This window comes from Diaphorina citri, unplaced genomic scaffold, assembly GCF_000475195.1.
Source record: "Diaphorina citri unplaced genomic scaffold, Diaci psyllid genome assembly version 1.1 scaffold43, whole genome shotgun sequence".
Classification (NCBI taxonomy): Eukaryota; Metazoa; Arthropoda; class Insecta; order Hemiptera; family Psyllidae; genus Diaphorina; species Diaphorina citri.
In genome coordinates this window covers 56,715-73,205 of record NW_007377480.1, presented here as the reverse complement: position 1 = coordinate 73,205, position 16,491 = coordinate 56,715, and the positions used below count along the sequence as shown (strand labels likewise).

General features: G+C 39.2%; 2 protein-coding genes and 2 long non-coding RNA genes across 5 annotated transcripts in view; 2 read left to right on the top strand and 2 right to left on the bottom strand.

Annotated features, from left to right (window-relative positions):
- LOC103514310 (carboxy-terminal domain RNA polymerase II polypeptide A small phosphatase 1) overlaps window positions 1-3,803 on the top strand; it is a gene marked incomplete in the record, with an annotated part of 10,907 nt that extends 7,104 nt beyond the window's left edge. The window contains 1 exon segment of the mRNA XM_026827029.1: window positions 2,288-3,803.
- A 332-nt stretch (window positions 3,804-4,135) lies between these two features.
- LOC113469412 lies at window positions 4,136-5,545 on the top strand. Its single transcript, XR_003392841.1, has 2 exons — window positions 4,136-5,200; window positions 5,381-5,545. It is a non-coding gene; the product is annotated as an uncharacterized LOC113469412 (long non-coding RNA).
- Window positions 5,409-7,309, bottom strand: LOC113469415. Its single transcript, XR_003392845.1, has 2 exons — window positions 5,697-7,309; window positions 5,409-5,535 (listed from the first exon to the last, which is right to left on the bottom strand). It is a non-coding gene; the product is annotated as an uncharacterized LOC113469415 (long non-coding RNA).
- Window positions 7,310-9,047: 1,738 nt separating this feature from the next.
- LOC103514110 (UNC93-like protein MFSD11) lies at window positions 9,048-15,907 on the bottom strand. Of its 2 annotated transcripts, none has more exons than XM_008478977.1 (7): window positions 15,738-15,907; window positions 15,017-15,193; window positions 13,719-14,008; window positions 12,341-12,466; window positions 11,236-11,401; window positions 10,782-10,917; window positions 9,048-9,386 (listed from the first exon to the last, which is right to left on the bottom strand). In XM_008478977.1, exons 1-7 carry the CDS (start codon window positions 15,761-15,763, stop codon window positions 9,063-9,065), a joined length of 1,245 nt encoding a protein of 414 aa, XP_008477199.1. In that variant the 5' UTR covers window positions 15,764-15,907; the 3' UTR covers window positions 9,048-9,062. The 2 variants fall into 2 exon arrangements, with proteins under 2 accessions (XP_008477199.1, XP_017301736.1); XM_017446247.2 differs by having other exon boundaries at window positions 15,734-15,854.
- Between the last annotated feature and the right edge of the window lie 584 nt (window positions 15,908-16,491).

Below are 16,491 nucleotides of genomic sequence, written 5' to 3'. Positions count from 1 at the left end.
AGAGGATTTTTCACTATAAAAAATATTATATGAGACTTCTACCCTCAAAAACCACGAATAAACTACCATTTGGGAGAATTTAAGAATCTAGTGATTTCTTTTCCTTGAATCTAGTGATTTTGGAGTGGAGACCCTGTTTTCTACTGGGAGTTTAGGTCCAAATCATGATTTTTTTTCAAAAAAGCATTTTTAAAAAAAGCATTTTGGCTCAAATGTAAAATGGGTCAAAAAAAGCATTTAAAATGTAAAATGCAAAATGCTTTTTCAAAACCAATTTGAAATGTAAAATGTAAATGTACATTTTACATTTTGCATTTTACATTTTCCATTTTGCATTTTGCAGTTCGCACACCTCTGTGTATGGTGTACCTTTATGGTGGATTTCACCAATGACTTAATGAGAGATTTCACTAATGGGAGAATTTTTAACCATCCAAATAGGAGTTTTTAATGGCCCAAACAGGTGTTTTTAAAAACTCCTCCTTTTTGGATCACTAAAAGCTCCTTTTCGATCATTAAAAAGAAAAACTCCTTTTTGGATGATTAAAAATTCTCCCATCAAATCTCTCATTATGTCATTGGTGAAATCCACCTTTACTCTGGTGTGTGGTGAAATCCACCACCTTACCACCAACAAATGAAAGTTAACATTGTACTTACTCGATATCTGTTGATGAAATTACTTTGAATAAAGGTCTATTTTACTGACACCTTGATTTACTAAAGTATCTTTCTTGTGCCTTATGTGTCTCAGTGAAGAGAGTTCCATAGTCTAACGTCTAACGTAAAACTGAGACAAAACCAGCCCTGTCAAGCCACAGACAATAACACTGGCTCTTTGAGGGTACCTGAATGGGACTATGGTCAAGTCCGTCTCAGGAAGTAGATTCTCCCATCAAATCTCTCATTATGTCATTGGTGAAATCCACCTTTACTCTGGTGTGTGGTGAAATCCACCACCTTACCACCAACAAATGAAAGTTAACATTGTACTTACTCGATATCTGTTGATGAAATTACTTTGAATAAAGGTCTATTTTACTGACACCTTGATTTACTAAAGTATCTTTCTTGTGCCTTATGTGTCTCAGTGAAGAGAATTCCATAGTCTAACGTCTAACCGTACCCCAAAAATACGCTGAATAATTTCAGGAATAGTAAACTTTGCTAAGTAGGTATTTGCTACAGAGTCTAACTGCAGATATAGATGGTAAGGGCTATTTCACACCTAGACTGCAACAGTGCAACTTTTTTAAGTGTAAGTGTGAACAGGCCCATAAGACTATGTAGCCCTCAACATAAAAATTGCCGTATACTACAAGTTACAGTCTAGATGTGAAACAGGCCTAAAGAGTTACCATTACCAATTCACCAAACACGTGAGTTCTGTCCATCGAAACGCACGGCATCCGGCAGTGCACCAGGCCATGTTGCTCTGGTGCTATACTGCGGTAGATGTTGCAGATCCACCAGGATCTCCTGAAGTAATCGAGGCCCTTTTGGGACTGATGTATATTGTACATGATTTTTTTTACAAACTTTTTCGCCAGCGAAAAGAGTTTCTTCAAACTAAATTAATTCCTTAGGCAAGGTAAACCTGTACCCTTGACAAATGGAGTGTGCCTGAAGACATCTGATATTTTCCAATCTGCCAAGAGCTTCCAGAACTGCTGACATCAATATGTCAATCGATTGTTTATCTTTCAAGCTACTGGGTAGCTCCGATGACGTTCGACCCTATTACAAAAAATACGCCTCCCTCGAAAAAAATTCATTTCTCTTTGGTCTGTTTTTAATTTGTGAAATAAACAGAAAAAGAGGGGTTTTCTTCCCAGATTCCAGAATTTCCAGACTTTTTTGTTTTTTCTTTCGGAACAGTGTTTTTTCGAACTTTTTAATGGAAAAGTTAATTGAATATAACTTTATGTGTAATTAAACAAGTGTTTTTTTTTCTAGTGGTGAAAGTGCAGTCTACGATAATTCCAATCAAGTCTCTTCTCCCTTGATTTTTTCATCAAATTTGTAGCTCTTCAATAGTATGAAGGACACTCATTCACTCTGCCATTTTGATTCTATTACAGAAGCCCTTGGGCAATGTAATTTTATATTCAAAAAATAAAAATAATATTTTAAAGCATTTAATTAAGTATTTATGCAGGTTCCACCTGTGACACCCGTGAAAATATATATCAACAGACCTTTAACTTGCAAATGTTTAAATGGACGCATCGTCCATTATCACTCAAGTCTCTCGAGAGGATGACCAACTGGATAATTATACCCACGAAACAAAGTATCTATTCCCATAATTAGCTCCTATTTTATTGAATGGAAATGACCGACGAAAAAACAAACTGGTTCCATTAGAATAAAAAATATTTTAGGTCAGTTGTGCAGATGTATGAAGGTGTAAATGTGGCAGATGGTACTCATAAACTTTGTTATTTTTTGTATAGGGTGTTTGATGTTTTTTAGAATTACCTATACGTATATGTATAAAGAAAAGGCCTATTGAGATTTTCTCTGTTACTACTTTTCGGACTCTGTATGTCTCACATATCTGGTCTGGCATATCTCTCCCAACAAAGAATCAAAATGACATTTTGTCTTCTCTTAATATTTTTTTATATAAGCATACACGATTTTTTGCATATGTGGCTTCCCCAATCTCACTTTTTGACTTGTATCGTTCTTCAATTGTCCACCCAATTGACTGAGTCAGCCAAGTTTCGGTTTTCCCTCGTTTAATCCGAGAAACGTCATAATATTGTTGTGAATCTCTACATATTACGGCACTATTAAACCAAAACAATATATTCTAGCAGGACGAAATAGCTGTGTGCTTATATTAGTAGATTAGTACAATGGTTATGACAGTTAAACATTTATGTGCGATAACCATCTGGAGATTTGGAGCCATCATGTACCAAAACTGTACTTGTCAAGAAGGAAATGTAGAACGGATTTTGCAAACTTAGACTACTTATATAATTGTTCGTTTTCTTACAACAAATACCCAATATATTTTTATGTATGCCCCCTTTCCCATGCTACCATATCCCTCTAGCTTTTATTATTGTGATTGTCCTTTAAGCCAGCAGTTCCCAAATATTTGACACAACAAAACCTATCCTCAGCTTGTTACTTTTCAACGTAAAGGCTCCATTGCATTGAAGCAACACTCTTATCCTGCTGCACTATTCTTCAATTCCAAGTCAGTGAACGGTCAACATGCAGCCTGCTTCAAAGATTTTAGATTGGGTTGATATGGTCTTTTAGCATGGTTCAAAGATTTGATATGGTGCCTTGAAGCATGGTTCACTACAGCACGCTTCTGATGTTAACTCAGAACAATGGCGCCTTAAGTGCTCATGATATGTTGATTAAGTTTGCTTGATCTAGTGTGAGTAAAAAGGGGCCGATTTGTATGTATTTTGGGATCTACGAATCTACGATGCATTTTGGGAACTGCTGGCTGAAACCTAACCTTATTGAATAACCTAACAATATCCACTAAGTATTCTGGATGACCCTAGTTCACAATATCACAATCTAATTTTTCAGTGTGTTTAGTTTTCTACATACTCGTATACCTGCTACAAGTACGTACCATACTATGAGGGGAAAGAATTGACAGTGTGAAAAATCTCAACTCAATTGAAGAAAACTTGTAGCTGTCAGAAACACAAGGCTTTGTTCATCATCTTGAAATCATTGGATCAACTGAAAAAGTGAACTAGAGGTGAATCTGTTGCACAATATTATGTTTATACAATATACACATTTACATCTTACAAGACACAATAGCAATAGTCTGTAAAAACACTTCACTGTTTTCTAGCAAAATCGAGTGAAAAAATACCTACCATGCTTCTTCCGGGATTTAAATGTCGCTCAACTGGTTTAACTGCCCTGTTTACATCTAAGATTGGAGCTTCCCAAGGTGAAATATCAATAAGACCACATTCATAAGAAAGTGCTCTGAGGTAGAAAACGAAATTACATTTGAATTTGAAATGGTCATCAACTCATCACAGACATCAGAAAAATATTCTTATTTTGTCTCATAAAAAAGTCTCATTAGGACAATGTCAAGCGAGTTACGAATAGCTAATTATCTAATTAGTTCCTTGACCCTAGTTCACAATCTAATTTTTCAGTGTGTTTAGTTTTCTACATACTCGTATACCTGCTACAAGTACGTACCATACTATGAGGGGAAAGAATTGACAGTGTGAAAAATCTCAACTCAATTGAAGAAAACTTGTAGCTGTCGGAAACACAAGGCTTTGTTCATCATCTTGAAATCATTGGATCAACTGAAAAAGTGAACTAGAGGTGAATCTGTTGCACAATATTATGTTTATACAATATACACATTTACATCTTACAAGACACAATAGCAATAGTCTGTAAAAACACTTCACTGTTTTCTAGCAAAATCGAGTGAAAAAATACCTACCATGCTTCTTCCGGGATTTAAATGTCGCTCAACTGGTTTAACTGCCCTGTTTACATCTAAGATTGGAGCTTCCCAATCGACGCGACGTCAACTCTCATCCTCCTTTTAAATCTCGACTTAATTCAAGACGACTTGTGGCCGTCAGATTTTGAGACACAATAGCAATAGTCTGTAAAAACACTTCACTGTTTTCTAGCAAAATCGAGTGAAAAAATACCTACCATGCTTCTTCCGGGATTGAAATGTCGCTCACTGGTTAAACTGCCCTGTTTACATCTAAGATTGGAGCTTCCCAACCGACGCGACGTCAACTCTCAACCTCCTTTTAAATCTCGACTTAATTCAAGACGACTTGTGGCCGTCAGATTTTCACAAGAGATTAGTGAATCCCAACATCAGTCACCGAGGTGAAATATCAATAAGACCACATTCATAAGAAAGTGCTCTGAGGTAGAAAACGAAATTATATTTGAATTTGAAATGGTCATCAACTCATCACAGACATCAGAAAAATATTCTTATTTTGTCTCATAAAAAAGTCTCATTAGGACAATGTCAAGCAAGTTACGAATAGCTAATTACCTAATTAGTTCCTAGTGATCAGTGACGATATTTCGACAGGCGATGAGTTAGGTACATGATAATGACTATGAACATGATTTATTCACAACATATTGCTGTCTTGTTAATTTTTTCGCCGATGTGGTAATTTATTGTTTTGTAACGTTTAAGCGCTAGGTAAACATAATAGGACACATATTTATTTTATTAGTTCCTAGTGATCAGTGACGATATTTCGACAGGCGATGAGTTAGGTACATGATAATGACTATGAACATGATTTATTCACAACATTGCTGTCTTGTTAATTTATTCGCCGATGTGGTAATTTATTGTTTTGTAACGTTTAAGCGCTAGGTAAACATAATAGGACACATTATATTTATTTATTTTAAGTGACTCGGGGTCAAATGCAGATGTGTAATGCATAAGTCTTGAGTTTGGGTCGATAAACACAAGGCTAGGCTTGGCTAGACTTTAAAAATAAACAAAACAAATCGATTTTCCCGTACCTACTTACCTATATTGCTTTCTTCTATTTTTTAAAGCCTACCTAGCCTAGCCCTGTGTAGAACCACAATCTCGTGCATAAGTCTTGAGTTTGGGTCGATAAACACAAGGCTAGGCTTGGCTAGACTTTAAAAATAAACAAAACAAATCGATTTTCCCGTACTTACCTATATTGCTTTCTTCTATTTTTTAAAGCCTACCTAGTCTAGCCCTGTGTAGAACCACAATCTCACTTATCTTTTTTCCCTGAACAATTGAATTCGAACATTTCGAACTCGAAAACTCAATTGACATTATAAACTCTGCATTGCGACCTCTGTGTTCCAAATCAAATGTCTTGGCATAATACCCCTCCGCTTGTTATCCGTTCATATCGAAATTAACCAAGTAGATAATACACTACATGTTAACATGTACTTTTGTATAGGTTTTGTTAATCACTGAAAATTAGGTAGGTACATAATTATATCTAGCAATAAAATGAAATTTACACTATTTTGTACATAACTTCGTTGATTTTTTTAGTGCGCTGTTTGTGTGGTGTAGAAGTTTTGAATAATATCAGCGTGCACACCACATATATCAGCTCTTTCCTTTGTTAGCTCTGTCCAAGCCATCAGATTTTGATAAGTAGAGGATAGGATCGAATCATTAAAATTGTGATTACTGCAAATTTTTTCTGTTATCAACAAAGTTGTGACATGCTTTGATATGACATACAAAAATTAATAATTCCATTTACACAAATATGTCCGTAATGTAGGTACGGACAAATTATTGTAGACCTAGTAATCTTTTTCCCCTCCGCCAAATTTTAACCTAAAATCACCTGAATTTTAATTTTATTTTTATCAAAAGGTTAAAATCATATTTCGAAAGAAACTACCTTATTCTGAAGAACAACATCAAAGTAGTTGGATTAGGATCATGAAATTACTCTGTTTTTATAAAAAATCTATTTTAATTTAATTTAAAAGATTAATTCATTAATTAATTTTAGTGACAATCGTTATATTCTTATTTTTTATTTACTTTGTATTATTTCTTGATATATTTTTTTATATTCTATAATTATAATACAGATATTATTATGTATGATTAAAAACGGACATTTTATTTGTTTATTTCTCTCCTTTTTTTCTTAAACCTACCCTTCTAAACTAATCGCTTGGTCAATGAGTGATTTATTTCAATGTTCAAAAACTCATTTCATTTACCATAGTTTTGAAGAACTGTTTGGAGTAAGAGCGTAAGGCCTGGCCTGGTCTGACACAAAAAAAGCAAAAAAGGTACAAATTTAAAATTCGGTCGACATGTGAAAAATGAGATTTGTAGACTGGTGAGAGGTTTAATAAAACTACTCACCAAACCACCTTCCCCTCAAATTGGTGTACCTACCTAATTGAAAATTAAATTTCTTTTATTTATACTTGTGGACAGAACCGCAATCTAAATTTTAACCTGGTTTAACTTTGAAGCAATCTGATTGGCTAAAAAATTGAAATCAACCAATCAGATTGTCTCCAAGGGTGTAACTTACACCAAGTTCAAACTCAGATTGTAGTCCCGGGCTTTACAAGTGTAATCACGTCTGTTCCCCAATGTTTATCATAGTTCATATCCGTATGTCTTCCCGCTTATTCATATCTAATGCTATCAGGTTGTGGTTATGTACCGGGTTGAGATAGGCCATTCCCGTCCTTTCTTGGCGTGTGGAAAATGATGTGGTAACTCAACACAGCCTTCATGAGCATGTAAAGTTGACGGGAAATTCGAAATTTTTGGCGTGTGGAAAATGATGTGGTAACTCAACACAGCCTTCATGAGCATGTAAAGTTGACGGGAAATTCGAAATTTTGATTACAACAATGAATTGAAAAGTTGTTTATTTTTTTGTTTTCTACATTTTATGTTTTTACACTTTTTTTCTAGGATGTACCGTAATCCCGTACCGTAATGATTTTTCCAATATGGCGGCCAAAAAAGAGGTTTTCTCACAATATCTCGTTTCCGGTAATTTCGTCTGAACAACTCGCAAGTCCGAAGAAACCCCAGTTCCCGCTCAGAAGAAACCCCAGTTCCCGACCCGAAAACCTGCAGTTCATTTCAAAAAATGGCTTCTAGCAATCAAGTGATCTCTATCAAAGTAATGGAGACCGTGCGTCAGCAAACCGTCGACGGTTTGCTGAAGCCACAGACAATAACACTGGCTCTTTTGAGGGTACCTGAATGGGACTATGGTCAAGTCCGTCTCAGGAAGTAGGGTACAACGACATAATTATGTACCTGAATATCCCTCATTAGACCCCAGAGCGAGCTCTCTGGCCTAGATGGCACCTCTTGGTATCCTCTCAATGGAATAATATATGGACTCACAGCTTTCTCTGGAATAAACCTGATTGTGCGGACTTTCTAGAGCTGCTGCAGGCGAATTTTAGAGAAACTGAAGAGGTTGAAATATACCAGTGAGGGTGCTTCTAGGTTCCATCAAGGCCCCCGGAGAGCAGACTCTAAATCCCTCAAGACCTCTTCGGTTCAGAGGTCCTGAGCCAAGCCCTCTGGCCTGGATGGCACTTCTTGGTATCCTCTTAATGGAATAATATATGGACTCACAGCTTTTCTCTGGAAAAAACCTGATTGTGTGGACTTTCTAGAGCTGCTGTAGGTGAATTTTAGAGAAACTGAGGAGGTTGAAATATACCAGTGAGGGTGCTTCGAGGTTCCATCAAGGCCTGGGGATAGCAGCTTAACTCCAAACACAAAAAGCCCACTCCGAGGCTTAGGTGTAGGGGCGAACAGCCCTAAAGCCCTAAAGGATGGGTTAAGCTTCTACGAATCTAATCTAATCTAATCTAACCGTACCCCAAAAATACGCTGAATAATTTCAGGAACAGTAAACTTTGCTAAGTATTTGCTACAGAATCTAACTGAAGATATAGATGGTAAGGGCTATTTCACATCTAGACTGCAACTTTTTTAAGTTTAAGTGTGAACAGGCCCATAAGACTATGTAGCCCTCAACATAAAAATTGCCGTATACTACAAGTTACAGTCTAGATGTGAAACAGGCCGAAAGAGTTACCATTACCAATTCACCATACACGTGAGTTCTGATGTGCATCTAAACGCACGGCATCCGGCAGTGCACCAGGCCATGTTCCATTACATTGGAATTTGCAGAGTTTCAGATTCACCAGGGTCTCCTGAAGTAATCGAGGCCCTTTTGGGACTGATGTATATTGTACATGAATTTTTTTACAAACTTTTTCGCCAGCGAAAAGAGTTTCACCAAACTAAATTGATTCAATCAATTTATTGATTCCTTAGGCAAGGTAAACCTGTACCCTTGACAAAGGGAGTGTGCCTGAAGACATCTGATATTTTCCAATCTGCCAAGAGCTTCCAGAACTGCTGACATCAATATGTCAATCGAATGTTTATCTTTCAAGCTACTGGGTAGCTCCGATGACGTTCGACCTGAGGTACTGGAGTTCTACAAATAAATAAATTAAAATTCCGGACCTTGACTTTATTTGCAAATGAAATTCTCTATGTGTAAATGATTCGCCACTATTGAACTGTCCTGGTAGCCTGAATCCGAATTGATCGAATCCCTTCTCGAGCTCTGTTTTTCCCATTCTGCTTCCTTCAAATCTCCATTGTAGTGAACGTCCTCGCGGAGTCCATTTCTAGTTGTGAGTTTTCGCGGTCCTGGTGGTTTAACACTGAGGTACTGGAGTTGCACCACTACGTAGCAGGCGAGACAGAGAATGGCAAACAGGGTCTGAATGAAGAGCTGAACGTGAAGGCCGATAAATGGGGAGCAGTAGAAGTCCGCGGCTGTACAGAGACACTGAAAGTAGAGATAAATAGTTCGATTCCCGTCGGGGCGGATTTCATCCTGAACGAATAATTTTCGTTCACGGCCGCGGCTGTACAGAGACACTGAAAGTAGAGATAAATAGTTCGATTCCCGTCGGGGCGGATTTCATCCTGAACGAATAATTTTCGTTCTCGAAACGGCTGGCTTTCTCCTATCCTGTCTTCCTTCTCTCTTCGATTTCGGGACGAGTTAACAACAGTAGCTATACACGTACACGCTGATTAAATGGGCAACAGTAAATTGCAAAGTAGCCAGTAAGCCAGGCCTAGTTAAATTGGAAGGTAGCGCTTACTGCGCTCGCCTTGCACGCGGGAGACCCGGGTTCGATTCCCGGCGAGGTCAATAAATTTGTATCATGCAAATGATTGATTCCGTGACTGGCTGTTGCGGGGCCCACTCAGCCTCGTGAGGAAAATGAGTATAGCTATGACATATAAATGCGCATAGCGACCGGTGCCAACATGGTAGGTAAACATTGGATTTTAGGATTATTGAGATATTGGGAAAATCCTACAATGCTGCAGTGAGCACCGTAGTTGTGACATAATAACACAAAGAAACTGCATTTACATTACAAGGGTAAACGCTAGGTCACGGGTTCGCATCCCACCGCGCCGCGCCGGGCAAACTAGTGAATTTTATCCGTTTTTTTTTTTTTTTTTTTTTTTGATGTCCTTTTATTTAGGCAATGCAATTTAAACGATAGTGTTACCACTCAGCACGATACGATTTTTTTTAAGAGGTTTGACAGAGGGAACTGTAACTGCTATGGTATTATCGTCCCGAAATCGAAAAGAGAAGGAAGACAGGATAGGAGAAAGCCAGCCGTTCCGAGAACGAACATTAACCCATCAGGATAAAATCTGCCCCGGGCGGGAATTGAACCCGCGGCCTAGCGCTTACAGGGCAGACGTGCGGGAAACTTAGTGATTTTTTTCCTTTTTTTTTTTTTTTTTTTCTTCGAATGTCCTTTTATTTAGGCAATGCAATTTAAACGATAGTGTTACCACTCAGCACGATACGATTTTTTTAAAGAGGTTTGACAGAGGGAACTGTAACTGCTATGGTATTATCGTCCCGAAATCGAAAAGAGAATAAGGAAGACAGGATAGGAGAAAGCCAGTCGTTCCGAGAACGAACATTATCCCATCAAGATAAAATGCGCCCCGGGCGGGAATTGAACCCGCGGCCTAGCGCTTACAGGGCAGACGCACTACCAACAAACTAAGCTAACTAGGCTGGCTTACGATTTTTACTTTCTATTATTTTTCTTCTTTTTCTCCGAACGACAAGTGGGAACGGGCCGCAAAACAAAATGCCGAATGGAACCGCAAAACATTACTTTAGGGTCCGATGATGACTTACCCTGACAAATTTGAACACTGCAAATACTTCAGCACTCTCGTTGGGGTAAATGGTGCCCAGAATGGAGTAGAGCTCGGTATGCACACAGCAGTCTCCCAGACCCATCAGAAAACTGCACAGTACCGCCAAGTATTCACTGGAAAGCATGAAAGGACAATAAAATTAAAAAGGGCGATAGTGTGAATGGACAATTAAGTGCGATTGTGTGAAGAGACAATTATGTGCGAACAGAAAAGTCTTTTGATAGAGGTCCCTTCTACCAAAACCTCCTTTTTTAAGACTTACCTACTTGGAAGGGATAAGGCTAGAATTCTAGGTTTTTCCAAAGGGGGATTTTATGCTAAACAGATAAGGTTCGTTCTCGGAACGGCTAACTTTCTCCTATCCTGTCTTCCTCCTCTTTTCGCTCTCTCATCAATTCACTCTACCAAATAATCCGTTTTTTTAGACTTACTTGGGAGGGATAAGGCTAGAATCCCAGGTATTTCCAAAGGCGGCTACATCGGGAATATTGATGTAGGTCATTGCATAGCTGAACACATTGCTCACAATCCCTGTCAGCATAATCAGACTGAGGCCGCCGCATTTACGATTGTTCAGGATAAACGGTAGAGCACCCCCTGAAAAAGTACAAAAAAAAAAAGTTACCTACCTAATATATGACTGGCAAAATAGGTAGGTACTTACCTATTTCCCGGTAATGTAAAAATGTTAGATATAATTATGTATTATAAGTGGGTAACTGGGTAGTCTGGGTACCTGCATAACTACATAAATGAGCCTGTACATAAATTTTATGTTCTACTCACTCCACATTCATTTGAAATCCCCTCTCATACTCGCGCCCCGTATCGTAGGCACCGTGCTCTTTTTTTGTACATGATCAAAACTTTGAGAGGAAACAAAAAAGAGCGTATTTTTATACGTGATTCCCTCTGATCCGAAAATTGATCAATCAATGAAATCATTTGTTCACATTTTCATCCTGATTGTTGATTGGTCGAATTTACGGCTGATAATTTTTTTGTGGCGGTTGAAAATTTGAATTTTTTTTTTATTCCGTTTCAGTTCAGTGCTTCAGTGCCTTCAGTGTTCAGTTTTTACTTTTCGGTCTTTTAAGCACAAAGTTCGGTCGTTTTTTCAAAGTTTTTGGTGAAAATATAGGTAATATTTTTCCCGTTTAGGGGACTGTACTCCTGCTTAATCTCAGGTCGTCAGGCCTAGTGTTGTGTTTTGTCAGTGAGTACTTTTACCTTTGCCTTTACATAACATTGAAATTTATTATCTACATCTGCAAGTATCACAAGCCTAAGGTAAGACCTAAGATTTTTAAGTAATTGAAGTATTTCAAGTTCAGGTGGTATGTATTTTCACTGAGCAGTGGTTGGTTTATACACAGTATCTTTGGACCTACTCATTTTTTCAGCCCCTTTCTAGGGAGGCCTCTTCACCTAACAGCCTGGAGGTTCCATTTGATTTCCATAAGCTTAACATTGCTGTTGATCTAACAGTCTGCTAGAGATTAAAAAGAAGGTTGGTGAAACCCACCCCCTATTTACCTGTAATCTCTCCAATCCCAGTGAAGAACCCAGCCAGAGGTACCAACTGTTTGGTGGACTCCCCCATTTTGAGTGTGAATCCAACACTGGATGAGTAAACACTAGAGAAGAAAGTTAGATGCAGTCCTGAAACAAACATGAGGCAGGTGGATTTAGATTAGGGAACTTACTTATCTAGGTATGACATGTCCTAAAAAAAAGTAGGCTGGGTTGGGGTCATTTTGAGGCAGTACAATTCCCCCCCCCCTCCCAGTCTTTCATAATACTGTTTCAAAATCACCTTAACCAACTCTTTGAAACTGTTTTACCTCGGGCTCTGAGCCCTTGAGACTGTTGTGTAAAAACAGAAAATCTCAATGAAAAAAAAAAAAAAAAAAAAAAAAAAAAAAATGTTCAAACGTGGAATCCAAGTTTCCTTGGTTCTGTTCCAGAGCAGCCACTCACTATCAGGTAGACCTGATACCCTGTAGGTACACCTGATCAGGTCCACCTGTCAGATCTACCAGATAGGGTGTGTGTGCGCCTCTGTGTGTGGCCTATCCAGTAGGCTTGCCAAACGTCCCATTGGCCGGGACAGTCCCGAATTTTCAGGGGGTGTCCCGGCTGTCCCGTTCAGTTTTTCATTTTTGGGGCGTTTTTGTCGAATTTCGTTTTTGTCCCATTTCGCAATTTTGTTCGCGATTTTGGCGATTATTTCGCGGATTTCGCGATTATGTTCGCGGGTATTTCGCGATTTTGTTCGCGGTTTTGCGATTATTTCAGGGGGTGTCCCGGCGTCCCGTTCAGTTTTTCATTTTGGGGCGTTTTGTCCCGAATTTCCGTTTTTGTCCCATTTCGCGATTTTGTTCGCGGATTTGGCGATTATTTTCGCGGATTTCGCGATTATGTTCGCGGATTTCGCGATTTTGTTCGCGGATTTGCGATTATGTTCGCGGATTTCGCGATTATGTTCGCGGATTTCGCGATTATGTCGCGCGGGTTTCGCGGATTATGTTCCGCGGTTTCGCGATTTATGTTCGCGGATTTTTGCGAGAGTTATGTTCGCGGTTTCGGCGATTATGTTCGCGGATTTCGCGATTATTTTCGCGGATTTCGCGATTATTTTCGCGGATTTGGCGATTTTGTTCGCGGATTTTGCGATTATGTTCGCGGATTTGGCAATTATGTTCGCGGATTCGCGTCCCGAATCGACATTTTGGATATTTGGCAAGCCTACCTATCAGGTATGAAGTAGACCTGACAGGCGGACCTCACCAGGTGTACCTGTCAGGTCTACCAGATTAGGTCCGCCTGTCAGGTCAACTTGATTTTGTGTGCTCATCAGGTGTCAGGTAGACCTGTAGTGAGTGGCTGGCCCTAGGATCTAGATCCCACTCACCAGCGTAACAAAACGGGAGCATAAGCCAAAGCATTTCCCGCGTCACGCACAGTCTCAGTGCTGTACGGAATGCACGCCCCGGGCCTCCTTGAGTGAGAACCAAATTGCCGCTGTCAACACCAGGGGCGGCTCGGCGTTTGGGTTTGGGTCTACGCAGGAAGTACATAATGATGACCCCCACCCCCATCATGATAGAGAGAACGGTGAGGATGAACATGCGAGTGGACTGGTCGATGTATTTCTGCTTGTCTTTGAACGCGAAGAACACGATCAGGTTACCGGGAAGCATGCTGGCGACAGGAAGAGAATTTTGAATTTTCGAATTTTGAATATTATTTATTTATTTTTTGGAATTTAAATTTACAATAAAAACGTCTCCTAGGCTGATTTCAACCTCTGAGGAGATGGTTATTCTCCCTCTTCATTGGTTGTTAAATTTGGTGCTCATGTATGCTTCTAGGAAGAGACTGAAAAGTTCCTTTACCCCCGTGGTCTAAATAACGTTTCATATACTTATTTGATAGGTTATATAAGACGGGGTTGGGTGGATATTACAAATGTCATTATGGTCCTATTTTCCTGTCCCATTATGTGTGGTCCTATTTCCTCCCCAGCCCAAGCTCCTCAAGGAGGCTTCGAGTGAGACAAATGCCTTCAGACAAACTCCATTTGTCTAGGTTTACCTTGTGCTTCGGAATAATTTAATTTGAAAAAATCATTTACTGATGAAAATTTGTAATGAAATATGAAACAAGGCCCGCCAATAACAGTTTTGTTTCCAAAAGGAAAATAAAATACGAGGAGTCTGAGGAGATGGTTATTCTCCCTCTTCATTGGTTGTTAAATTTGGTGCTCATGTATGCTTCTAGGAAGAGACTGAAAAGTTCCTTTATCCCCGCGGTCTAAATAACGTCTCATATAAATACTTACATATTTGATAGGTCATATAAGACGGGTTGGGTGGATATTACAAATGTGGTCCTATTTTCCCCCCGGGCCAAGCTCCTCAAGGAGGCTTTGAGTGAGACAAATGCCTTCAGACACACTCCATTTGTCAAGGGTCTAGGTTTACCTTGTGCTTGGGAATAATTTAATTTGAAGAAATTATTTACTGATGAAAATTTGTAATGAAAGATTAAACAAGGCCCGCAAAGAACAGTTTTGTTTCCAAAAGGAAAATAAAATACGAGGAAGGGCCCACTGTTGGATTTCGCCCTAGAGCCCGGTTGTACCATAAACGACCCTGGCCCAGTAATGTCCTAAATGAGCTTTTAAAATTGAATTCATTATACACGTACCCCATCATGTAGAAAATCCAGAAGAGTCCCACATTCTTGGACACCATTCCCGGCTTAGAGTTGAGGACCAAATAGTTGGCCTGTCCAGTCCACAGGAGCGACGAGCCTATTCCGTTCATGAAAGCGCCGAAATACAGATAGAACGTCGATTCCAGAATGAACGAGATGGGGAAGAGCCTGCGATAGAGTTTGTGTCACAGTTTGATACTTTGTATGTCCTTGGTTCAAGTTCTTGTGTAGGTAGTCTTTTTTATTCGTTACAGAGGGGTGTTGAGTACTTACGTACCTGATTTGAATTTTGATCCTATTAATTTCTCCCTGTCTCTCTCTCCCACTCTCCCTCCCTCTTTCTGTCTCTTTTGCTCCTTCTTTCTGTGTTTTTGTCTCTCTCCCTCTCTCTCCCTCCCTTGTCCCCTCCATCCCTCTCTTCTGAGAATCGAGTGGGGTTGAAAGACTTTTCTGTGAAGTCATTTCCTTGGACTTCTATGTCCCTTATGAAAATGGTCCAGGGTAATTGGATGTAATTGCTTTCTATATAACTAGGTACCTATGGGTTTTAGGCCAACCGCTCACTATCAGGTAGACCTGACTGGCGGACCTGTTCAGGTGTACCTGTTAGGTCTACCTGAGAGTGAGTGCTGAGTGGCTGGTCTTATAAACTATCTAGGCCCGCGGCATCTTTAGAAAACCCCAAATGATTACACAACTTCATTATACCTACACATATCCGGATGCCCCAATCACCATGGCCAGAACAGGGCCCGTGACGCTAATGATGGATGGAGAGAACCAAATGCTGATGGCAAACACGGAATAGAGAATGCCCAGACTGGTGTAGCCATCGCCCTCGAAGTCTGGCTGCTCATATTGGACACTGGCTAGGAGAATTTTCTGAAAGCACAAAAAAAATTATACCAAGGCAATTGGCCTCGTTTCTTATTACTGTTTTAAGAGGTTTGATAGAGGGAATTGTAACTGCTAAAGTATCATTGTCTCGAAATCGAAGAGAGGAAGATAGGAAAGAGCCAGTCCAATAAAGAGAAATGAGCAGAATATGCCTTTAACTTAACTGGACAGCAAAAGAAAGCTCCAAGATAGAATAATATTTTATAAGTGGTTTAGGCACTGAATAATTGTAGGCAAGTAAGTAGGTAACTCAAGTCTGCTTTACACCTACCTATAGGTAATTTATTTAAATCGATTTTGTGATTTCAGGTATACCTGCCTAACTTCCTACGGATTTCTTTTGACGGAAAAGTTCAGTTATCCGGATAGCAAAAAGGTAAATTTTTTAACTGCTTTACTTGGATTACATGTGATCAATTTGAAGAATGCATGAAAGGTCATTATTTATGCATGCATAATTGCATATTTACCTAGGAGGTGTAGGCAATTAACCGAGATTTTTTTGATTTTTAGTGGTTTCTTGTTTTTATATACATAAACGTAAATAATAACGTATGCATGTGCAAAAA